The sequence below is a fragment of the Neopsephotus bourkii genome, unplaced genomic scaffold (genome assembly GCF_033783945.1).
Source record: "Neopsephotus bourkii isolate Nb327-2 ecotype Australia unplaced genomic scaffold, CSIRO-AGI_Nbou_v1 NB_327, whole genome shotgun sequence".
Classification (NCBI taxonomy): Eukaryota; Metazoa; Chordata; class Aves; order Psittaciformes; family Psittacidae; genus Neopsephotus; species Neopsephotus bourkii.
The window spans coordinates 72,400-97,709 of NW_026900835.1; the positions used below are offsets into that span (position 1 = coordinate 72,400).

Genomic DNA, 25,310 nt, shown 5'->3' on the forward strand with positions numbered 1-25,310 from the left:
CTTGGCTTGCAGCGGCGCGGAGCGGCGCGGCAAGCGGCTGTGCTCGGAGGGTCTGCTGGCTGCTGGCGCTGTGTCACTTCTCCCCGCAGGCCTCCGCTGTAGGTACGAGCTGGGGAGCCGAGCGGGTGTGCGCTGACGTGGGGCCTACTTTCTCTCTAGGTGAAACGGAACATAGGCTCGGAAATGCCAGTGGAGGGGATGTCTGTGGTGGTCGAGGCGCCTGTGCCCTCTTAGGAAGCAAATTTATCTGTAGGAGCTGCTGGGCAATGTAAGTTTGACATTTTTTTTAATAATTTTTTTAGACTCTTGGGGGAATCTTTGAAATCCACTCGCTTCCTGTGTCCTTTCGCTACTAAAGGCCCTTCACCTATTCTTTATCTCTTGCCTTTTAGACGTGAAAAGGCCTTTTTGTGTTTCAGCTTGTCCCTCTTCCCGTCTCTCGGAGTGCCTGCACCATCAGTGTTGTTTCTCAGCCTCCTCCCATTTAGGCAATGTTGACTATAGAATCATAGAATGGTTTCGGTTGAAAAGGAGCTTAAGGTGTTATAGTTCTAACGCCTTGCCATGGGCAAGGACACCTTCTGCTAGACCAGGTTGCTCCAACCTGTCCTTGAACACTGCCAGGGAAGGGGCAGCCACAGCTTCTCTGGGCACCCTGTGCCAGGGCCTCATCACCTTACAGGGAAGAACATCTGCCTGATATCTAACCTGAACTTCCCCTGTTTTAGTTTAAACCGATTACCCCTTGTCCTATCACTACAGACCCTAATGAAGAGTCCCTCCCCAACATCCTTATAGGCCCCCTTCAGATACTGGAGGGCTGCTATGAGGCCTCCACGCAGCCTTCTCTTCTCCAGGCTGAACAGCCCCAACTTTCTCAGCCAATCTTCACACAGGAGGTGCTCCAGTTCCCTGATCGTCCTCGTAGCCCCCTTATGGACTTTCTCCAACAGCTCCATGTCCTTGTTGAGGATACCAGAACTGCACATAGTACTCCAAGTAAGGTCTCATGAGAACAGAACAGAGGGCCAGGATCACCTCCTTCTACCTGCTGGTGATGCTCCTTTTGATGCAGCCCAGCACATGGAGGGTTTCTGGGCTCAGTCTCCCACTGAAGCTGGGTCATGTTCAGCTTCTCCTCACCCAACACCTCCAAGTCCTTCTTCACAGGCTGCTCCGCATCAGTTCTCCACCCAGCCTGTAGCTGTGCCTGGGATTTCCCAGACCCAGGTGTAAGACCTTTCACTTGGCTTTGTTGAACTTCATGAGATTGGCATTGGCCACCTCACAAGCGTGTCAAGGTCCTTCTGGATGCCATCCCTTCCCTCTGTCATATCAAACAAACCACACAGCTTGGTGTTGTCGGCAGACTTGGTGGGGGTGCACTCAATCCCACTGTCCATGTCGCCAGCAGAGATGTTGAACAGGATTGGTCCCAACACTGACCCCTGAGGGGCACCACTTGTTACCTGTCTCCAGTAGGACATGGAGCCATTGACCTCAACTCTCTGCATGCAGCCATTCAGCCAATTCCTTATCTACCAGGTGGTCCATCCATCAAATTTATGTCTTTCCAGTTTAGAGACAAGGACGTTGTGTGGGACATTGTTTTTTTCCAAAATTTGTTTGAGGCAAAATACTTAACTGTATACATCAAAATAATACATGATCATTTCAGACTTCCAAAGCATGAAGCCTCTTTGCTGTGTCCTTAAATGCTTTTATTCTTGCTCACTTTTACAGCCATGGTTGGAAGCAGGGTCTGCTGTAAGTGTGTGAGGGGAGGAGAGCATTGTGGACCACACCTAAAGGTAGGTGACAGCCTGGCCACGGTGCTGCTGTATGTAACACCCAAGAAAAACTCTTAGGATCCTTAGGAACCCCTTACTGACTTAATCCTGTGCTGGAGCTGAATGTAAATAACTAATTTGTAAGTAACTAATGCCACATCCCTGGCAGTGTTCAAAGCCAGGTTGGACAGGACTTGGAGGAATCTGGTCTAGTGGAAGGTGTCCCTGCCTATGGTAGTGAGGTTGAAACTAGATGATCTTTAAGGTCCTTCCAGCCAAGCCATTCTGTGATACTATGAATTTTAACCATATTATCTGTTTCAGCAGTTTTTAGTGCTGAATGCATTTTGGCATACTGCAGCATATTCCTGTGTTCTGAATGCTCTCTATGTAATTATAGTAGGATATAACCAACATTTTGAGTTCAGTATATCTTTCTGAAAGAAATGATTATATATCCTTTTTACTTAATAGCCACAATGTCAAATAAGGAGGTGAAGGCAGCATTAAAGAGTGCTAGAGAAGCAATACGAAATAAAGAATATAAAGAAGCCCTAAAACATTGCAAGGTAACTAACTTTTTTATTTGGAAGGTAATACTTTATGCATGTTTGGCTTGCTGTTCCCATATCCCTACAGCTGTGTAGTAATGCAGAGTGTGGAGTACCATATTGGTAAAATAGTTGAGATTGATTTTTCAAGTCTAACTCCATTGATCATTCATGTTTGTTGCCCCACATGTAAGCTTTTATTCTCCTTGCTTTTGCATTTGCTTATATGTGACAATAAGAACATTAAGTCTAAAATGATAGAGATAAAAAGAAGTTCTAAATTGCACCTCGACAGGAGTGCTTTAATTGCTGAGCTACAGATGTTTTTCCTAGCAAAACAGTTCAGATAAAAAATATTGTCTGATATGAAAAGCTGAAGTTATTAATCCTAGCCTTTGTCTAAAAATTACTTAACTTCTAATATTAAGTTATGGAATAATTCACCAAACTATAATGATAAAACTTAATACATGGATCTATAAGATGCATTTCATTCATCAGTTTCACTTAAAATTGCATATTTCTAGGCAGTCTTGAAGCAAGAAAAAAATAACTACAATGCTTGGGTATTTATTGGTGTGGCAGCTACTGAGTTAGAACAGCCTGATCAGGCCAAAGGAGCATATAAGAAGGCTATTGAACTTGAACCGAACCAGTTACTGGCATGGCAGGTACTGTCCAGACTAACTTTTTCTTTACCTGAAAACTTTTACTATGGAGTTAAATATTGCGACAGAGCAGAGTTGAGACATGTATTGTGTCTTCTTGAGTTCTGCTGAAGCTTTGGAGTAGCTGAGGTTTGTATTGTTTCTGTGTTCGAAGTGAAGTCATGGGTGCCTGCATAGCCTGTATGTCAGGGTAAACTTTCAATTTCAGTATATTTAAGTTTGTATTTCTTGCGTACACTAGTTAGCAGTGAAGCATGAAAGGGAGAACGTGAACTGAAACAGTACAGTAAATTCATCCATGCTTAGGAGCTTCCACGTGTCTAGCGCAAGGAAAATTTAACAATGCTCTCATAGGCAAGAAAACATTTTATCTATTAACATATTTTTCCAGCTTCCAGCATTGAGTGGTTTGTTACTGAATTTTGTTACTGTTTAAAAACAATAGCATACATTTAAAGTAGCTGTGTGCTGGGTGGGGTGTTCATGACAACCAGTAACAATGTATAGTTACAGTGTACAAGTATGTTGTTTGGAGACTTGTGAAGCATAAAATTGTACATTAAGTCTGTCTCTGATACCAACAATTGATACTTTTTGAAGATAGGTTCTTAATATTTTTAATATAAATACCTTTTTAAAGCATAACCATTGGTGCACAATTTCAAGGCATATTGAAATTTCCGTACTTTTGCAGTCAGATTCTGGCTTTCTGTTACTGTGCAAGATAGTATGATACTTGGACATACATCTTTTATCACATGACAGTTTGCTTTGTATATTGTCTGTTACACAGACAACATTATGTAGGATATACAAGTTGCAAGTATTTGTTGGTATTAGTTAAGAAAGTGAGGAAAACTTAGTAGATTCAAAAGGCTTTACAGAGGTATCAGCATAGATTCTGCTTGGAGATTATGACTTTAATACTTGACCCCACTGAAGGCATTGAGTAACTTTCATAAGCAGAACTTTTGCAGTGTTCTCATAATACAACTGCTGACAGAAAAATCTTACTTACATTTCAAATATTTTTTTCTAAAGGGATTAGCAAACTTATATGAGAAATCCAACCAAACAGATGTCAAAGAAGACTTAGCAGATGTTTACCAAAAGCTCTTGGAATTCTATGCAAGGTAAAAGATACTGAATACCATCAGTTCAGTCTAAGATCTTCAGTGAATACTGTTGCTGATACACAAGATAGAGTTGTTTTATTTTTAAAGCCTTGTGATGTCAGTGGGTTCTGCACTTGTTACTAAAGTTGTCTGTACCTGTATAAGGTTTCTTAATCTTGTCCCTTCTGATAAGGCAAAAACTCTTGGAAAACTTGTACTTAAAGTCAGCAGTTGAGAAAATTCTGTTATACTATGTCGTCTGTCTAAACTTTCTGCCTCGAAGCACTCAGCTCTCATAGTTCATTGTCTACATAAATAACTAAGCTTATTTTTGTCTGCTTTAAGATGGCGGAATGTATGTCATCTGATTCATGTAGGTGCAGTTCAGAACAAATGTAACTCTGCTGGAAAACTTAGCTTGTTTGTGTGGGATTTTCTTCTTTCTAGTGGTGACAAGCAGAAATGGTGTGATGTATGTACGAAGCTTGTGGAGCTATATCATCAAGAAAAAAAATACTTAGAGGTAGGCTGAGTAATTTTGCTTTCTCTCTTCAAACAAATTTCCATTTAATCAGAACTAAGTACTTTTGATCAAGGAATCCCCATTTTTTTTGTGGCCACAGACCATTCAAGATTTTCTTGTGGTCCACAATCAGGAAGAGCTGATTTTAATTGTATTGCTTTCTTTTTCACTGCGTAAGACATGAATGCAATCCATTAAGCTGACAAAGTTTGACAAAGAATGTATAGTATACAGGCTGAAATGGTAGAACATCATTCTTCTGTTTTATTTTTAGAAGTCAGGCATTATCCCGAATACACTTTTACATGTGTAAGTTAGGTGTTCTTTGCCTAGCTTGGCCATTTCTAGGTATCTGATCAGCCTTTCACTGGTGTGGTGATCCCTTCCTAGATTATTCCCGATACTTAATGACAGAGGGTAAGGTGGAATTTCTACACAACCTGAACTTGATTACCTGTGCATTATGTACTGCAGTCCATGTACAGCAGTAATGACATGCAAAGCTACTCCAGGACAGGCCACCCAGCACTCTAGAAATCCCTGTCAGCATGACCATTGCAGAAATAGTCCTGTCAGTTTACTGCAAGATGGAGCTGTTAAATGTCTGAACAGTTCAACAGTAGCATTGTCTGTAGCTTCTCCAGTAACTTTTATGTTTTAAGCCCACCTGTATTTCAGAGCCATGCAGCCACTCGCTCACTCCTCTCCTTCACTTGACTCTCAGAGGAGAATCAAAAGAATGTAATGCCCATGGGTTGAGATAAGAACAGTCTGGTTGCTAAGTTGTAATACAGAACTACTACTACTATCACCAATAATAATAATGATAGGGGAAATAATATAAAACTAAAAGGGGAAAGGAAAACAAAAAGCCAATAAACACAAGTGATGCACAATACAATTGCTCACAACCCACTGACTGATACCTAGCTCAACTCAAGAAGTGATCTGGGCCTTCTGGGTGACTCCCCCCAGTTTATATACTGGGCATGATGTGCTGTGGTATGAAATACCCCTTTGGCTAGTTTGGGTTAGGTGTCCTGTTTCTGCTTCCTCTTGACTTCTTGTGCCCCTCCTCACTGGCAGAATAGGAGAGACTGAAAAGTTCTTGATCAGGGTAAGCATTTCTTAACAACAACTAAAACATCAGTGCATTACTTCAGACTAAAGTCTGATCATTGTTCTCAGACTAACATTGAAACAGAGCACTTCACCAGCTATTGAGAAGGAGAAAAACACCTGTTACAGCTGAACCCAGGACAAGTAATCAGTATAAGTTTTAGGATACATATTTTTGCTGTTCACTCTTTCCTTACTCATTAAAAAGATTGGTTTCTTACAAGGTGGTGCATGGTTTTACTCCAAGTCATCTCCTCTCCTTTTCTTCAATAGTGGAAAATGAAAACATTCACATACCACTTAGCATTAGACTCAAGACTATTAATTGGCTCTGAAGCCTCTGTGTATACTAGTTTCTGAAACTAAACACAATGTTAGTAGTTTAGCATATGAAGGCAGACTTGCTCTGTGTTCAACAGGAAATTGCAAATTAGGCGTGAGGGTACTGTTGCCTCTTTCTCAGTTCTGTTATTTTTTCCACAGTGGAATTTCAACATGGACTGCTGTTGCAGATCCAACAAAGGTTCCATTTCAGAGTTTATCAGATAACTGTTTAGGTGTGTTTTTACTGTTACTTCCTCCAGGAACCAGAGTCAGAATTCATACCCTTGATGTAGACTCACTTATTTACTGTACCTTAGAATGTGGACCACAATAGGTACCACCTATTGCTTTGGGTATATGTTTTAAGCAGAAAGCCGGTAAATCTGGGTCCTTACTTTCAGTGTTACTCTATTGCCAACCCTAGGGTGGAATTGTTGACAGTAATTAGAAAGCTTGTATCAGGCCACCAGGTCTTTGAAGTGTGACAGTGTGGTTCATTTGTTAACAGGTGGCTGAAACATGGCAGAAACTAATAAACATGAAGCAAAAGGAAGGTGCAGAAAATACAGAACTTCATCAGCTTTGGAAAAGGATGATCCAGTTACTGAAAGACAGTACACAGTACCAGGATAAGAAGACTGAGCAGTTGGTAATGTTTATTGTTCACACTCATCTAGATACATACACGTGTATAGTGCAGCTAGACCAAGCAGAGACTTAAAAATGGTGCAAATCTTGTGACTGTTTCATTGATGTTCAATAGTACTAAACTTCTCAGGAAAAGGGGTGGTTTTACCTTCTGACAGAAATAGTGAAGTAGCAGCCTGAAGTAGGCCTTAGGTGGAGTAAGGTGCCTAAATCCAAGAAGTTGTCCTGGAACTCCTTCATTAACTGCCTTGTGCATTCTGCAGGAGTCCACCCAGCCATTCTGTCACTCCTCAGCTGGACAGGGGAGAGAAAATATGAAAGGCTTGTGGGTATATCTAAAGGCAGAGAGAGATCACTCACCAGTTACATTCATGGGCAAAACAGTCTTGTCCTGGGGAAATTATTACCAATCAAAATCGGAATAGGCAAATGAGAAATAAACCCAAAACATAAAAAAGCCTTCTTCCCACCTCTCCTTTCTACTTCAAGGCCTCAACTTCATTCATGAATTCCCTACCTTCTCCCCCCTCAGCGGTACAGGGGGATCGAGAATGGGAATTGTGGTCAGTTCATCACTCACAGCCTCTGCCGCTCCTTCCTCCTCAAGGGAGGACTCCTCACACTCTTCCCCTCTTCCACTGTGGGGTCCCTCCCACAGGAGACAGCCCTCCACCAATTTCTCCAACACTGGTCCTTCCCACAGGCTGCAGCTCTTCACAAACTGTTCCAGTGAGGGTCCTGTCCAGAGTGCAGCCCTTCAGGAGCAGAGATGGCTCCAGTGTGGGTCCTCCACCAGGTCACAGGTCCTGCCATCAAACCTGCTCCACTGTGGGCTCCTTTCTCCATGGGGCCACAGGTTCTGCAAGGAGCCTGTTCCAGCATGGGCTTTCCATGGGGTCACAGCCTCCTTCCAGCCTCCCCCTGCTCTGGCATGGGGTCCTCCCTAGGCTGCAGATAGATACCTGATCTACCCCAGTCTGCACCACAGACTGCAGGGGAATGAATCTCTGCTCTGGCGCCAGGAACACCTCCTCCCTCCTTCTTCACTGACCTTTAGGTCTGCAGGGCTGCTGCTCTCGCACATTCTCACTTCTCTCTCTGGCTGCAGTTGCACACGCAGTTTTTCCATCTTTGCAAATATGTTATCTCTGAGGTGCTACCTCTGAAGTGACTGAAGTCACTTACAGGGTTGGCCTTTGCCAGCAGTGGGTCCATCTTGGTGCTGGCTGCACTGGGGCCATCAGACATGGGGGAAGCTTCTGGCAGCTTCTCACAGAAGCTACCCATGTAGTGCCCCCCTCACCTCCCTGCTACCAAAACCTTGCCATGTAAACCAATACAGGTATTCTTCAGAGGAAAAAACTGCCTCCTACTTTACTCGTGGGTGGAACAGGTAGTACTGGTTTTCAATTTCTTCATACCCTGTGCTTATCCTAAATAGCAGTGCTTTAGTTCAAATTGTCTTCTTTCCTGTAGATTTTAAGCTAGCTTAGGAGAATATCAAAGCTAATTGGAGCAAACAGAATGATTATCGTGGCTTATACTGAGCCTGTGTTTTCTATGGTCAAAGTTAATTTAGTTTTATCTGATTTAACTATTCTTACAAGATGAACCTTCTTCAGTAGGGTAGAATTCCTATTACAGATCTGGTTGGTAGTGGTGCTCCAGAAGGGTTAAAGAATTAATTCAGACACCAGAGAATTTAATCTGAATCTCTGCTTTTTGAGAAGGAAAACACTTAGACTTACTGGCTGTTATATATATATTTGACTTAGATAGCTGTGATACGAGCAGTGCAGGCAGCACTGCTTTCTTTTGGGGGACAAGAAATTGTGAAAAGCTGCATAAATATGAGGATTGCCATTCCTGTGCAAATCTGCAGTTTATTTTACTGCAGTTTTGAGTAAAGCACCAGAATCTGGAAGGATGTGTCATTGAAGGCAGTGTCCTCTTCAGTATTTCACTTATGACAAGCTGTGGTCAACTTTTCGTTTAGCATGTTTGTTTGGGAGCCTGCACTCTACAGTGCCTGTGTTCATTAATACATAGGAGTCAAGAAATAAAAGACTACTTTCTAGAGTGGGGAAAGGGCTAACAGCTAAACATAGAGGATAGTAACATATGTTTTGTGGTACCAAAGTCTTTATTTTTCTAGTGGCAGGTACCCTTGCCTGTGGCAGGGGGTTGGAACTAGATGAGCTTTAAGGTTCCTTACAACCCAGACCATTCTATGGTTCTGTGATTGTTTTTTCTTTTAATGTTGGATTAGGTGTGAAGAAGAACCTATGATCTTGCAAATTTTGACTTCCTTGTACCAATCTTATATTACGAAACAGTATATTACTGTTTCGTCTTGCACTAAACAGTGTGCTTTGGATCATATTTGAGTACTACTTCAGAATAAAGATTTGTGACTTTGTCTGCTCACAGTACTAGTGTAAACATAATGAGTAAGATACAGATAATAACATGTAACTGTCCACCTAACTATGGGAGGGCTGGAAGGCCTTAGAGCGGCTTAGGACTCTTGAGTTAATCTCCTTTGGACAAAATGAGGCTGAAGCGTGACATTCTCTGCAGCTTCCTGAGCAGGGGATGTGGAGAGGGAGGTGCTGATCTCTTCTTCTTGGGATCCAGGGACAGGACATGTGGGGATAGTTCAAAGCTGCACCAGGGAAGGCTCAGACTGGACATGCAAGAGCATTTTTTTATCAAGAAGGAGTTCAGACCCTGGAACAGGATTGTCAGTGTTTGAGAGGCATTTGAACAATGCCTTTAATAACATGTTAAATTTTGATCAGCTCTGAAGTGGTTAGTAGTTCATCTAGATGGACTGTATGATTGTTGCAGGACCATTCCAGCTGAAATATTCTGGTCTATGAGTCATTGTTTCTTGCACTCATAGTTATTTCTTATTTCAGCTTGTGACTGCATTTGAACATGCTCTGAAGTCTTTTGACACCATTCCTGGTGAAGACCACCAAAACCTTTACAAGGACTTCATTCAGTGCTTGTCAAAAGTAAGGGTATCTGTCTTCATCAGTGAGCAGATGAAATATTTTAATTCTCATAATTCACAGAAATAACTATTCATTTTGTTCCTTTTCAAGTTTCCTCATGAAGCAGCTAGGTTGGAAAAAGCCTGTAATGATATGATGGCTTTGTATCCTTCTGTGAGTTATCCTTTAGAAGTGCTTTGCTTGCATTTTGTTCAGTCAGGTGAGTAGGATGGGTTTATACAGTTTTGGGGCTTAAATTATTTTATAGTTTTGTGATAATCTTTTTACAAGTTTTTACCCTACTTTTATATTATATTTCTGCCTGTCTAGTAAGTGAAAGGTGGTTGTTTCTGTGATTTGGTATTTCCTAGCTCTGTAACTAAGTGATGACTGTAAATGGGAAAAAAATGTATGTGAATTAAGTCCAATTCTGGCAATATACAATTGCAAAGAAAGAATGCCTCACAAAACTCTGAAGTGATCTGTCTGAATAGATCTTACAAGAGGCAATGGAGAATGTTAACCACTGCTCTAAGAGTGAGGATGGGCTATACTTATGTTATTCTTGACACAGAAAATCTCTCTTGGCAAAAAAAAAATCAAACCTGTGTGAAACTTCCTTCAAAAGAATGCCTGGTGAATAGGGAATAAACAGACCTGGGTAAATATTTTGTTTTACGTAGAAAAGGAGAATTTCTGAGAAAAAAAACACAACATGTTCAGTAGTGCAGGGATCTGAAAGTATACAACTGTTGTTTTCAGTAGGTCACTAAACAACAGTGTGATAGTATTGGACAGTTTCTCAGCATTTTCAAAGATAACTACCAAATTTTTTGTTTTCATTTTATTGTTTAAGGCATCAAAATTTGGTTTTAATTCTTTTTAAAACAAGGAAAGAAAATGGGGGACAAGCCCCCTCTGGTTTATGTAAAGAGAAATAGAGCTTTCACCTTAGGTAGAAAATGCCTTTTCCAGTTTTGAAGGTAAGCTTCATGGAATAATATAGCAATGTAAAACAGGAGCGAGTTTTTCACTTTGATTGGAAAGGATGAAGACAAATGAGGCCTGGCCCCTCACTTCCGTATAAGAATGCTTTACGTTTCGGAGAAGCATGAAGAAACTGATTTCCAAAAAATTAAGGATCTGGTTCGCACAGTTCTTTATATACCAATGTTCTGACAACATCTCACCATCCCACAGCCATCTTGGGGTGGGAAGGATAATGCTTAGGTTTTAAGTAAAGCTATTTATATCTGTGTCATTCCAACCATGTCATAGTTCTCTGTGTCCCAAACTTGTGGGCTTGTAACTCAGATGCATTATTAGTCACCTTTACCAAATATAAATCAAAGGCAAGTGTATCTGTAATTTTAAGAATAGTTCAAACACTTGTTGCTGCAAGTCACAACAGTTGCTTTAAGCAAGGACAGCCAGATCTACAATCACAACTAAACACAAGCATAAGAAGTTAGTAGCATCATTTAAAATTAAGCAAATGCATTAAATGATGTGGTTCGCAGCAAGGCTGTTACAGCAAGCTTATCACAGTGAATTTGTAGGCCTGCTCTGGAAGGAAATTAATATATACATGGCCAATTTTGACACGGGTGTTTAGCTGGGCTTATGTGGAAAAGATTACGAAGGAATTAGTTTCTATTAATGAGGGAAGTATACCTGTAGTAATTTAACACGAGTGCTTAGAAATTCAGGTTTCAGACTCAAAGTGTATTTTGTTTGGTGCTACTGGCTGTTTAAATTACTGCATATTTTGGGGGTCTGTTTTGGGGGTGAAGAGTGATAAGTACGTAGTACCTTTGGAAAAAATTAATAAATTTGTTACTTTAAGCTCAAAAGATAAGGGTGTTTTGATGTAGATAAACTATGCTGTGGTTTGTTGTTTTGTTGGGGGGTTGGGTTTTTTTTTCTATCTAAAACTCTTATGGAATACTTCTTTTTGTGAAACCAGGTGCTTTGTCTGAAGAGGCCCTGTGCTGTTTTTCTAAGCTTTTGGAGATGGACCCAAGTAGTGGTCTAAGCATTATTGGTTTTGGTGTAAAAAGCCTCCAAGAAAAGAAATACAAGGAAGCTGTTAAAAGTCTTACTGAAGGTAAATGTTTAATAAAGCAGTATAAGTACTCTGTAACTTAAACACCAGCTAGTTTTATGCTGGATATTTTGGGAATCTTATGCTTGCATAGTACTTTGCCAGTTCCAAGATCAGGTGGATTTTAAAAGAATACTCGTCACTTTCTCTGAGCATTGAATATTTTTTAAATAGAGCTTTAAGTCTTAACATCTCTGAAATCTGTTGTTGTAGTCAGCTTTGTAATATTTTCATGTGGTCAACTGTAAACTTTGTTTCTAATCTGACTGTTATTGGGGAAATACCTAGATGAAGCAGAAAATACAGCAATAACAATTAATGAAGGAATGTGGAATTTCTGAAGTAAAACATAATACAGTTTCTCTAATCTAGTTACTGCATTTCCGTATCTGAACAAGGATGACTTCTCTTTAAAGTTACATCATTTTAAGAAGTAGTCTCCATTTTCAACTGTGTCAGCCAGGGAGTATTCAAAGCAGTTTACTGAGAAAGCTGGGTAAATAAACATTTGGGACCTAAGTAGTTATGAGTCAGTCAGGCTATGCTGTGATATCCTGCATTTTTTCACCTAGGTTTAGAATAAGATTGTTTCTGAAATTTGATTTCTGAATATTCTACAGTGTTTTATGGTTACTTGCCCACAGTGAAATAATATGTCTTACCTAAAATCTAAAATAAAAATTTCAGGTGCTCAAGAGGGAAAAAGTCTTCCATGGAAAGCAAATTCTCCTGGCTCAAATTGCCTTTGGATGATTTGACAAAAATATACATCCTAGTTTTGGCAAAAGATTCATCTCCCAAATAATTTTATTTCTTGATTTTTACTTTTACATGTAATACTCTGCTCATGAAGGTGAGAATGCGAAGGGCAAGGGTGTTGGTATAATATTGTAAATGTATAGTATTTGGAGACAATGTCATTCCCAGTGAGCCAAGTATTTGCATTTTAGGCATTGAATCTTCAAGGTTATATATATGTGTCTCAGAAGACTCAAATACAGTTATATTACTGAATCTTCAGTTAAGATGGGTTTATTAGAAAGTTTCAGTCAAATACTCTTGTCAACATTTTTTTTTTGCTGTCTTGGAAGTTCTGTATGCATTTTCTGGTTTCTAGTAAAATCCATATAATATACACAGGCTGCTGATGTTCATGTCTAATCAAAGTGAAGGTTTTTTTTATTTTTGAAACAAAAGTTACCTTAAACCAGTGTTGTATATTTTCTTGCTTTTTGCCATTTTTTTTCTGTATATCTAAGATTGTATGCAAAATGAAGTCTAACAGAAGCTAACATGCTTTTTAGTCATTGCCTTACTGCATGAAACCCCATATGTCTAATGCAGTTTAAAATAAGACTCAAGTTAAAAATTAACTGCATGTCTTCTTATCTGATAATATGTTTTGATGGCATTATATGGTAGTATAGCATCTTCAGTGTTTTTGCAGCCTTAAACAATTTTTTTTATTGCCTTGTTAAAACTTCTTTTATTAGGTTTGCAGAAGACAAGCCAGTGTCCAGCAGCATGGCGTTATTTGGCAGATGCACAGATGAAACTGCACAAACACAGAGATGCTGTCCTGTCCTGCAATCAAGGTAACTGTTCACTAGCTAAAAGAGTTAACTGCAGGGGCACACCACTTCATACAGTGCGGCCAAGTGTGGCCTCTGCATGGTAGATTTGAGTTGACAGCGTAGTCCTCTGCTTTATGCAGTCTTACGCTGGTGTCCCCTGCTTCTCTTGTTTTGCAACAGCTGAAAAGCATCTTGTGCTGCTTAGTCTCAGGAAAAGAGACAACACTCTCAGCCTATTTCCAGAGCAGAGCTGCTTCAGCCCTCACAGAATTTCTGTGGTCTCCTGTGAGTTCACTCTAATAGCTCCATGTCCCTCTTGTGTTGTTTCCCCAGAGCCGTGTGTGACACTGCAGGATGGAATGCTCACACTACTGGGGATGCAGCCCAGCATACAGTTGGCACAACAATCTAACAAATAAAAAGAACAATTTTGTTTCTCAGTGCAAGGTATAAGTTAATCTGTTGTGCCTTACTAAAAGATGCTGTTGATGCAGGTAGTTTCAGTAATAATTTTTCTTTAGACAATGAAGTGAAAAACAACTTGTCTATTGATTGTTTCTTCAGAACATAGGTCAGAAAAAAGTAGCATTCCACTTATATGGCCAGCAGCTAGAAAGCAAACAGCCTCTCCAAGTTTCTAAAAGGACCTTTCTAAAATTGATTTAACTTCTAAACTTGAATGGATAGAAATTTTGCAGAATGATTTCTTCATCATGGGGGACAGCAGTCAAAAACTGGTTCTATTTGTTGGTGTTCTATTTGAGTGAAATACTGCAATTATCAAGATTTAAAAGATACTGGAAACAGTGGTGCTCTTCATAGTTTCTTTTTCTGTTTTTACTTGATGAAACTTTTCTCTTGATACAGCTCTCAGGGCTCTTGGAACATCTGAGGGCCCTAGTCATCAGTGGAAGAACCTTATACTCCAGCTGAAAGCAGAAGCTTTGATTAAAATAGATGATGCCAGTGCTGCAGAAGAAGCCATTAAAGCAATTGAGCAGGTATTTTCATTGATTAAAACATATATACTTTTTTTTTTAAAGTGATATCATCTTTCTGTACTAAAAACTCAGGCTGTGTATTTCTCCCCTTGCCTCCTTTCTACATTCTGTGTGGTTTAGACAGCTCCTAGCAATTATGGTGTAATCCAAACACTCCTTCCTTCTCTGTTGTTTTAGTCTTCTCTACATCTGCTTTTGACTCACAGTTCTAATTCTAGAAGCTGTCACTTTTGACCTTGTCTGGTCTTGCTCAGCGCTGCTGGGTTCTTGCTAGTTTTATGGCTGTTGCTCACCGTAATCTGAATTATTTTTGTAATCTTACTCCCTGCATCCTTCATTCACTTGTCCTTCCTCATGAACAAGAGCATATTACTTTTAAGATCAAACGGCTAAGCTTTAAGCAGACTTTGCTTCCCCTCTTTTTTGTATCACAGTGTCATTATTGGCTGTTTAGTCTTGGGTGCCTTTGTCCTTGCTCTCTACAGTGTTCTCCCTGTTCTTCATAAAAATTGTTGGAAGGCTTCTCAAGGGTATTCTGTCTGATTTTTTTTTTTTTTTTTTTTTATTCATGCAGTCTGTCTGCGTTTGACACATTTGATTTCTTAATTTGTGGAGAGAATAACTTGGTTGTGTCTATTACTTGTTTTTCTAGATCGTGGATGCAAACAGTGATCCAGTGCTTTTAGCTATCAGTGGTCAGGCTTACCTAAAGAAAGGTTTAATGGATCAAGCTTCAAAGGTTAGTGCTGTATTGTCATTCCTGTAAACTAAGTGGAGTTCTTGTTCTCATAGAGGAAATAACTAAGGAAGAATGACATTCTTTTGCAGATTTCACAAGAGCTTTTGTTGTCCCACCCTGACCTGGCTGAGTCACATGCTCTAGAGGGTTTCATCCATTATTCCCAAAAGAACTATGAACAGGCAGAAAGAAGGTAGACTTTTTTTCTTTATTCTAGTAGGGAAATGTCAGGGGAGGACAGAAAATACTGTTGCGCACTTTCAAGAACTTGTCTGATCTGTCTTCTGTTCCTTTTCCTTAGTTTTCTAAATGCTATTGAAAGAAAGGCTGAAACTGCAGAGTATCATCAGTACCTGGGGCTCACGTACTGGTTCATGAGTGATGACACAAGAAAAGACAAAGGAAAAGCACTCACTCAGTTCTTGAAGGTAAAGGCTACTTTAACTATTCATGTAGAATTAGTGTTTTCCTGTACGAGAAATCAAATATGGAAAATACGCTGATCAGAATGACAGACTTGAACATATTTGTCCCTACCCATGGCAGGGAGTTTGGAACTTGATCTTTAAGGTCCCTTCCAACCCAAACCTATGACTCTATGACTCTGCTTGTTGCAATTTACAAGCCTCCAAGAGCCTGTAAACCAAGTTCATGTGTGTCAGAAGGCATTCGAGGAAGCTGTGCAATTCCCTGGAATCTCCCTGCTTTTGTTTTCCTCTATTTGTCTATTTCTTGAGGCCTTTGATTTAGCCAGAAGTAGCGGTGATTCTCTGAGTCTTCTTTTCTTGATGGAAGTGAAGGCCTCTAGATAACCAGTGTAGATCTTTGAAGATATTTTGAAATGGGAAGGGCAAAATTCAGATTGGAAAAAAAAACGAGGCAAGAAAAATGATGAAAATGGTGTTAGAGTTCCAGTGTCTATCCATAGAAGTAATTCTGCAGAACACAGTTTATTAACTGTACCTGATCTTTGGGGCTGTGGTGCTTGTGGCTTTTTCTCTGAACGTAGTTAAGAATGTGAATCCAAAAGATTTAGTCTGGCATCTTTATTTGGAGCATGGAAGTATACAGAGGAAGACTCCAGATGTGTGTGTGTATGTATATGTGTGTATGCATATATATATATGCAAACATACGTACATAAAACTCACCATATAAAATCATGATAGGTATTGGCAACTCAAATTATTGCCTACTGTTTGCACTTCAGTAGCAGTAGGGTATACTGGAGAATGTAGTTGAACAATAATTTTGGTACTACACTACTTTCAGTGGGTTGGTTTTTTTTATTACTATTGTTCACGTTGTTTTCAGCTGCTTGGGTCTCTGGCTTTCCTAAATATAAATTAATCTGCCAAGTAGCTAAAAAGGAACTTACTGGAGATAATTGTCATGTAATATGGTAAGAGTATGAACATAGTGGTTGAAATGGAGCAGAATATGAAATGACGGAAAGGAATTGTTTTCTCCTAGCACAACTAACTTATTAGTAGTTCATGTACAAAATGCTTTGTATCATGAGGTTTGTAGCAGATTCTGCAAATATTTAAAGCTCGGGTAATCACTGAAATCATAAAGCTTGTGTTCTCATACATATCACAGAAGGACCTTACATAAATTGATGCCCAGATTGAGCAATAGCTGTACCTGTCCGTTAGCATAATCCTTTAAAATGCTGGTTTACACTGTGTTCATATTTCCTTACAGGCTGCAAAACTGGACAGCTACTTGGGAAGTGTCTTTCGTTATTTAGGTAACTACTACAGAGACATTGCTGGAGACAAAAGTAGAGCTCGTGGTTGCTATAAAAAGGCTTTTGAACTGGATGGAACCGATGAGGAATCTGGAACAGGAGCTGTAGACTTAAGTGTGGAACTTGGAGACATGGTATTGTACATTCAGGGCCCTGGATTACTGCTGTTTCATTTTTCTGTTAATCCTGCTCTTTGAGGAATTACTTGATGTTTCCCTTGTATTTGAGAATAAGTTCTAAAAACAGATGCTCTGTCATTGCTTAGCAGCTTTCATAATTGGACCTGCTTAATTTTTATGCTTCCGATTCCAAATTAAATCTATCTGGGGATAGGGGTAGGGGAGGCAAGCATAGCATGGTAGTCATCACTTACGTGATTTAGATGAAGGATTTTTTCAGTAGGGAGCATGAAGACTTCAGTTTTCTTTATATATTCAATTTGCACCACTTCTTCTCTCCATCTTCCACCTTGCCGCTTTCAGGAAAAGCATATAAAGACATTGGAACAATTGAAAAATACTTTTTCATATGGCATTATATAAAAAATTCTTAGCCTGTGATATAGAGGAAGAAAACAACCCATATTTTGTGGATGTCATTTGAACATCTGGAAAGTATCTAAGCGTCTGACTTGCTGCAAATACTTACATCCTTCTCTAGTTTAAAAATAAAATAATAGTTTCTACAAAACTACAGGAAGCTTCTGTCTATTTGCAGAGACAAGTACGTAAGAAATAATCACATCTTTAGATGTGATAATATTCTCCTGTAATCTGCCAGTCAGCCTTTAAGAAGCTTCCTTAACAGTTCTTCATAGCAGTAATCAACAGGTTGGACAGCTTAATGGTTTGCTGGATTAAGAGTATTCTTTAAGAACTTTGTTCTTTACCGCTATACATGTTTGCTAACTTGGCATATTTTGGTGCTTTGTTAGGACACTGCTCTGTCAATCCTGAATGAAGTAACTGAAAGAGCAAGTCCTGGTACAGCAAAATGGGCCTGGCTTCATCGTGGACTTTACTACCTGAGAACTGATCAGCCGTCACAAGCAGTGGCTGAGTAAGAGAACTTGTGGTTGATTGGTTCAAGTCATTTTCTATAAACCCCAATAAAACAGGCTTTGATCTAGCAAAGTTTGGAAGTAATTTAGCTGACTGTAGGATGGATTGTACTAAACAATGGGAAATGGGTCTGAGCACGCTGTGTCTATCTTCAGTTTCAGAATTGGTACAGTGTAGTGTTTTCACCATGGCAGTGCTCTGTACTAACAAGCCTGGTGACAGGAATAGACAAGCATAGTGTAGCACTGAATAATGAGTCGAGAGTAAGTACAGTGTTTAAGTTTATATAATGTGCTCTGAAGATGAAAACACTACTGTGCTGTGTTTATATAATGCAAGGAAATAATTTGTTTATATTAACTTGTATTACCTTTTATTTAAGCAAATTAATATCTATCATTAATACACTATCTTCAGTCTGCAGGCAGCTGTCAGGGCTGATCCGAAGGATTCCAACTGCTGGGAGTCTCTAGGGGAGGCTTATTTGAACAGAGGTAGCTACTCAACAGCTCTAAAATCCTTCAGGAAAGCAAGTGAGCTGAACCCAGGGCTCGTGTACAGCGTTTACAAAGCTGCAGCAGTTGAGCAGATTCTAGGGAAATATGAAAATGCTATAGCGACCTATCAGCAAATTTTAAAGGGTGAAGAAGATTATGTGCCTGCGCTGAAAGGTAAGATGTCTGAATTTGAAAGTGTTAACTTTGTCTACACACTGTGGTGCTTAGTCTTGTGGAAAGGTTCTTGGTGTATTGAGGTTTTCCTGCATGGAAGGATTAGAGTTGGGATTTTGGGTGGGTAGACCATTGTGATCCCCGACATGAAAGCTAGTGTGTAGTGGCCTGCAAATGTCTGAAGAGCTCTTAAATCATGATGGATGGGTGTGATCTTTTTTTTTTTTTTTTCCCCCAAGCAAGTATGAAAAGTTATTAGTCCTGTGTAGCTACCAGGCCAGATGGGTAGATGAATTGAAGATAGACAGATGAAGCCAGCTAATGGTGCTTTAGTTTTAGCTAAGCAGTCAGATGCTGGCTCAACAGGCCGTGGAGTCAGGCTGCTGTTTCGAAGAGGTGTGTTTGTACTCATTTTCTGCTGCTCCTGACCATGTGTTCCTCACTTTTTTTGTTAATCCTGGTGATTCAGACACCTCTGAGCTCCTTCAAGTGATGAACAATATCAGTAAAATATACCGAGGGGTCTCACAAGTATTAGAGGTGGCATTAGGTAAAGGTCTTTGGTATATAGCTGGGAGCAGAGAGAAATAGAACTGTAACTCCATTCTGGTGTTAGAACTGTGATTCTTAAGATACATGATACTGGGAATGTATAACGTTTTGGTAGCCACTGAATAACTGTTTGGTTCACATTCTCTCCGCCCCTAGTGTTTAGTCATTCTCACTCCGTACATCCATCTGAAATAGATGCTGTTTGCTGCTTGGTACCAGTATGAGTTTTTAGGTTAGAGAGTATTCTTTCCTTGTGCATAAGGCCTTTTGATTTTGGGGTGAATGTAGGCTTGTTCTTGTAAGACTAAGTCAGAATTGTTGGGTTACTATTCCAACAGTATGCATATTACTGGAAAGCGGTACAAGGTGGTTGTACATCCACCTCTTCATATATAAATTTGTCACTTGGAGTTTGCGAGACTAAAGTGACATGGCAAAAGCTCCATGATAAGAGTTCAAGAGTATTGGCGATAGAGAGTTTGTCTAGTTGTTGGGTAAGAAGGCAACACCTGACTGCAGCTGCAGTTTGCAGAGGTGTTGTATAGAAATGTGTGTGTGTGTGTACATGGGTTTTCTGGTTTCTATAGGTGACTCCTGACAGCATTACCTAGAATAAAATGCTTAGACAGGATGTAAGCACATGATACCAGTGTTTCCCCCCTATAGTTGCCTCTATACTTACTCTGTGTTCTTAAATCTTCTAAATTTTCTCTCATAATCCCTTTCATCCTAATCTCTGATTTATTAGCTCCAGACCTTCCTGTGAGCCTCCAGTCTTTGCCTTCTTAGGACTGTTTAATGTGTAGTCTGGTGTGCTATCTTTTGTGGGCCTTCTTAAAATTCTTTGAAACATATATCAGTGTTCTTTTGGTTCTTTTCTGATCTATTTAGATGGATTTAGTTTTGGAATAGAGTTGTTGGAAGCATAGTGTAGAAGGTGAAAAAATAACTATACTGATGTTACTTGAATACATCATCTTGATGTATTTTATTTTTGTGTTACTAAACAGTATGTTTACTCTGCCTCTGCTCCAGCATATCTTTTAGTATATAACTTTGGGAAATGAGATCAGTTTTGGTTTTAGAATACATTGCTTCTTGGCATCTCAGAAGCTCATGATCTTGGGATATCTTGTGTGGTCAAAACAAATACCTTGTGGGGGGAAGATAAGATCTTGCAAAACGTGACTGCATGATGAATAGCTTGGGTTTAGGTAGAGGGTGTGATGGCATGAGGAAGGCAGCTTCAGAACTGTGAAAATAATACTGATAATTAATGGTAGTTGTACCATGACTTACTGCCAGACAGAATCACTGCTGTGCCAGCAACAGTATAAATCAAGCAGTTAACTAGTTACCTTGTTGGTTCCAAAATGCTAGAAATTGGGTCATTAAATGAAGTTCCTTTTTAACAGTTGCCTTTATTTTCATACCTGGTGGCCTTGCTGAGCACTGAGTGCCTACCAAGCTACTCTTCCCTCCTCAGCAGGACAGGGCTGGGGAGAAAATAAGATGGAAAAAACTAGTGGGTCAAGATAAAGGCTGTTTCATAAAGCAAAAGCAAAGGCTGCACACAGAAACAAAGGGGAACAAAATGTTTATTATCTCATCAGTGAGTGACATCCTGCCACTTCCAGGGAAGCAGAGCTTCAGTGCACGTAGTGGTTTCTACCTAAGACAAATACTGTAATAATGAATGTGTCATGTGTCCCGTCCCTGTTCCCCACCCCCGCCACTCCCGTCCTTTCCCCTTAGCTTTTTTTGCTGAGCAGACATCATATGGTCTGGAATATCCCTTTGGCCAGCTGGGGCCAGTTGTCCTGGCTGTGTGCCCTCCCAGGTGTCCCTACTGGTGGGGGGAGGGATGTTGGAGAGACAGCCTTGATGCTGTGGAGCACTGCTCAGCAGCAAACAAAGCACTGGTGTGTTATCAGCACCTTGCTAGGTATCAATATGCAGCGCAGCACTATGAGGGCTGCTGTGAGGAAAATTAACTACATCCCAGCTAGACTCCATACATCATATGAAGTAAATTCTTACATAAATAGGATTAAATAATGTTGGTTTCAAGTATTCTAAGAAGGCTTTCCCTTTAGCCTACTGTAAGATTGTTTCTTCTGTTTGTGTTTTGGAAATGTTATTTGACTTGTGTCGACTGAAAATTGGTGTATTTGTCAAAGACTTCTCAGTGCAGAGCCGATTTCTCAGGAGGGGTTTTCTTAATGTTTGAGGAGAAACCCAAAGCTTAAATGCTATGGGGTTTATGCTTTATTTGGTTTATTTTATAATCATAATTTTAATATCTTTATATATAATAATATTTATTTTATAATAATAATTTAATAAACCAAATACTTTATTTGGTTTATTTTAATATCCAAGTTATTCTACAGTTCACACTTGGCAGGATAGATTAAAAGCAAGGTCTGTATTATGGGCACTTTGAGTCTTTTGAATTAGGCATGACCTGTGCAGGCTATAAATCTTTATATCAAGCAGAACACTGAGCAGGCTTCCATCCTCCCACCCCACCTCCTTTATCAAGCAGATCATAAAAGCATCACTTTTCATAGAGGATATTTTCTTTTATTTTCAGGACTTGGTGAATGCTATCTGAGCTTGGCAAGATCAGCCCTTGATAACTTTTTTGATAGAAAGGCTATGGATTGCATAGAGCAGGCTCTTGAATTTTTTACAAGGTTAGTACTAAATGCCCAAGTCTTTTAACGTCCACTGGGATAATGGGTTGACAGGCAGAAGAATAAGAGTTATGTATCTTAGGATTTCCAGTAAACTAAAACAAATAGATCAGGCTTCTAATCTGAAAGCAAGAATGTGGTTATTGGAAATGGTTTGAATGATACATTCTGGACTTAGGCTGAAATGCTAAATTGGGTATAGTCAGCTTACAATGTTAACAGATAATGGATAATTTGCAGAACTGACACTAAGTCCCAACAAACTTGGGATATATTGGCATTTCGTAGGGGCTTTTTCTTTATTTTTGATCTTTTAGACCCGTAAGTTGAATAGGGAGAAAACAATAATTTAAAAAAAAAAAAAGAAAAAATGAGACAAACAGCTTGTTGATTAAACAAACATTAGAGTTTGTGCTGAAGTTGTAAACTTTGTTTCAGCAAAGTATAATGAGGTGTCTGAATGTGTGTTGTTGGGGCTTTCTGTGTCATTAATTACAGGGCAACAAAGCAACGTCCTGATGTATCTTGCCTCTGGAAACTGCTTGGAGATACCTGTACTAGCGTGCATGTTGCTTCACCATCTAAAGTGTATGTTCAAGTTCTAGGATCCCTTCTGGGTAAAAATGCAGCCACACGGAGGCTGAAGAAAAGTGAGCTGCTTGTACTGGGAGGAAGGTAATATTTTTTTATTATTTCAGGCTTCTGTGCATCTTGAGATTCTATAGACTTCCAAGTGTTTTAGACCATTTCTAGAGCATGCTGATCTGTCAACACCTGCATATTTAGCAAAGATTAATGAGGTGGTAAATAGAGTCTCATGCTTCTTCCAAATTACCTTACTCATTTCAGAGTATATTTCCAGGATTGCCACAGTGGCTCTCAACAATTCGTCTAGCATCTGCTGTTCTCCTTGTTTCTGTCTCCAGAGCATGGCTATGTGCTGCCTCTCGTTCAGTAAATTACACCTCTTCAAATGGATTGGTTGCAGTAGTTGCTAACCAGTTCTCCCAGGACTATAAAGTCCAAGATAGTACTTTAAGCTTTCTGTCTGTATTCCTTTCTTACAAAAATGCCATTGATTTTTTTTTTTTTTTCCCTACCTATGGGGTCTAGAATACACTGGAAGAGGAAATTCCTTGTTTCTGGCTCATGATGGTAGAAAATATTTTCTGTAGCCTCTTTTGTGACTCTTCCTCTGAGCTTTGTGCAATTGGATGTGTAAGGCAGGAAATTCAGCTGCTTTGTAGATCTCAGCCATGATACATGAAGTCAGATGCTTCTTGGGGGAAGTCTGGTTAACTGTAAAAATGACTAGTGCTTGTTTTAAGTAAAAGCATATATGCTGCAATTTATGCATTATTATATGCATTTAATTATATGCATTTAATGCACATATGTGGCTTCGTATCTGGTGGGCACTACAGACTGCCTTTAGACCAGAAAAGATTCTCTGAAGGTATCTGGCTGACAGAAAATGGGTTGTTGCTTTCCATTCTTGTCTGGTTTTTGTTTGTATTTATGCTTGGTTGGTTGGTTTAGGTTTTTTAAGCACTTATTTGAATGTTTTCTCAGCTTTCTGCTCTTCATGCAGAAAGGCTTGGAATAATGCTTCTGTGATTCATATTTCTGTAGGTGTTATGGCAGAGCTTTAAAACTGATGCCTTTGCCTAGCATATGGTGTGATCTTGGAATAAATTATTATAGACAAGCAGAGCACCTCACAGCGGTGGGATCTGATATGAATGAGATCAGTGAACTGCTAGAGAAGTCTTTACAGGTATTGCCTGTTTTGCCATTACATTCTTTAAAATTTAAATTGGTGTTGGTGCTTGTCTGCATAATCTTTTTGTCCTCAATAAAACTTACATCTCTTAATAAGAAAGTGCATGAAGTCTTAATTTTTGCTTTTCTAATGGTGATAATCCACATTTGATTTCCTTCCAGTGTCTCAAAAAAGCTGTGAGGCTTGACAGCAAAAATCATCTTTATTGGAATGCACTTGGTGTGGTTGCTTCCTGTAGTGGTAAGTGTTCAGTGAAACCCCTAGCTCAATAATATCCTAAATTAGAAGGCAACTTGACTAATGGCATTTATGAAATCAGCTAGATCTATCTCTACTTTTTTCTTTTTTTTTTTTTTACCTCCCCAGCTATTGGGAATTATGCTCTTGCTCAACATTCGTTCATCAAATCTGTTCAAGCTGAGAAAATCGTAAGTGTTGTAGGCAGATGCCATCTGTTTCAAGTGGGCATTTAAAACTTCTCCCCTGATGCAGTGTTATGTTTGAATATAGTAATAATGCATTGGTTTTAACTTCATTTGTTCTGTCTAGAATGTTGTTGCCTGGACCAACTTGGGGGTTTTGTATCTGACAACTGGAAATATTGAGGTAACTCTCTTCCCTATCCTCATATATAGTTTCCCTTTCCTTTTCCGTTTTTTTTTTTTTTTTTTTTTTTTTGGTTGCCATTTTAATGGAGGTTTATGGGGGTGGGAGTGTGGGCAAACAGTGAAGAATGTCTCTCTCAGATGCAAAAAATGTACTTTCTTTGAAAGAAATTGGCACCTGTACCTCACTTGAGGCAAGCAAATAAATTAGATGTTTGCTCTGGAAGGAAACTTCTGAATTGGTAACGTTGCTTTTCAAGCAACTGGATGGAATGAAAAGCGTTTGGGAGAACTGAGAAGTGGTTAGTCAAAGCAGTGCACAGCAGGTTTGACCAGGAACTTTTAGCTGTAAGTCACAAACTGAAGTTTAATTTTTTTGGATTTCCCACAGGTAGTTACTTCATGCTCATTGGCAGATTTACGATTTACTGTAATTCTGTGTAGCCTTCAGAGTTTCTTTGGAGAAAAATTATAGAACATCTTAAGTGAAGTCCAAACTTCTCATGCAGCTAAAACTATATCCTAATCTATTTGCTGGTCAGAATTACCCAAGTTTTATGTAATTGAAAATGTGAAGATCAGAATTCCTTTTAATAAAAATAACTTGATGCTACAAGCTACTTACTGCTAAGATTACTAGTGCTTGTGCTACACTGAGGGAGGAACTCTGAATATATGCAGTCCATAGAGCAAAGATAACTTGTCGTGGTAACCAGTTCTACCATTTTGAAAATATGTTTTTTTAACTCTCTGAGTGAAGAAAAAACAAATTTCCAAAACTGGATCCTCCAGGAGTCAGATTTTAAAACATTAATTGATCCAGGGGTTACTCTAGCTGCTGAACTATTTTGCTGTTGTCAGAAGGAAGAATATTTGAAAGAGAGGGAAACTTTTACTCTTGTAATGATTTTTTTTTGTTCTTTGTTAGTAAGGCTGATGTGGTTTGTTTCTCTAGGCAATGTATTGTTCTGTGCAGCATGATACATGTTTTTAATAGTGACCTAATTGTGTATATGAAATCTTTTCCAATA

At 39.3% G+C, this 25,310-nt stretch overlaps 1 protein-coding gene across 1 annotated transcript in view; it reads left to right on the top strand.

The window, feature by feature from the left end:
* Positions 1-38: 38 nt before the first annotated feature.
* Positions 39-25,310, top strand: part of SKIC3 (SKI3 subunit of superkiller complex) — a 31,265-nt gene continuing 5,993 nt past the window's right edge. Inside the window, exons 1-24 of the mRNA XM_061347812.1 lie at positions 39-268; positions 1,744-1,811; positions 2,258-2,359; positions 2,869-3,012; positions 4,051-4,142; positions 4,572-4,647; positions 6,599-6,739; positions 9,660-9,758; positions 9,849-9,957; positions 11,704-11,844; positions 13,335-13,436; positions 14,283-14,416; positions 15,069-15,155; positions 15,245-15,348; positions 15,457-15,583; positions 16,863-17,042; positions 17,843-17,967; positions 18,387-18,640; positions 21,789-21,891; positions 22,390-22,566; positions 23,524-23,668; positions 23,836-23,914; positions 24,041-24,102; positions 24,224-24,280. Of these exons, the coding sequence (XP_061203796.1) occupies positions 1,746-1,811; positions 2,258-2,359; positions 2,869-3,012; positions 4,051-4,142; positions 4,572-4,647; positions 6,599-6,739; positions 9,660-9,758; positions 9,849-9,957; positions 11,704-11,844; positions 13,335-13,436; positions 14,283-14,416; positions 15,069-15,155; positions 15,245-15,348; positions 15,457-15,583; positions 16,863-17,042; positions 17,843-17,967; positions 18,387-18,640; positions 21,789-21,891; positions 22,390-22,566; positions 23,524-23,668; positions 23,836-23,914; positions 24,041-24,102; positions 24,224-24,280 (2,706 nt within the window). The 5' untranslated portion in view covers positions 39-268; positions 1,744-1,745. The remainder of the gene's footprint in view (positions 269-1,743; positions 1,812-2,257; positions 2,360-2,868; positions 3,013-4,050; positions 4,143-4,571; positions 4,648-6,598; positions 6,740-9,659; positions 9,759-9,848; positions 9,958-11,703; positions 11,845-13,334; positions 13,437-14,282; positions 14,417-15,068; positions 15,156-15,244; positions 15,349-15,456; positions 15,584-16,862; positions 17,043-17,842; positions 17,968-18,386; positions 18,641-21,788; positions 21,892-22,389; positions 22,567-23,523; positions 23,669-23,835; positions 23,915-24,040; positions 24,103-24,223; positions 24,281-25,310) is intronic.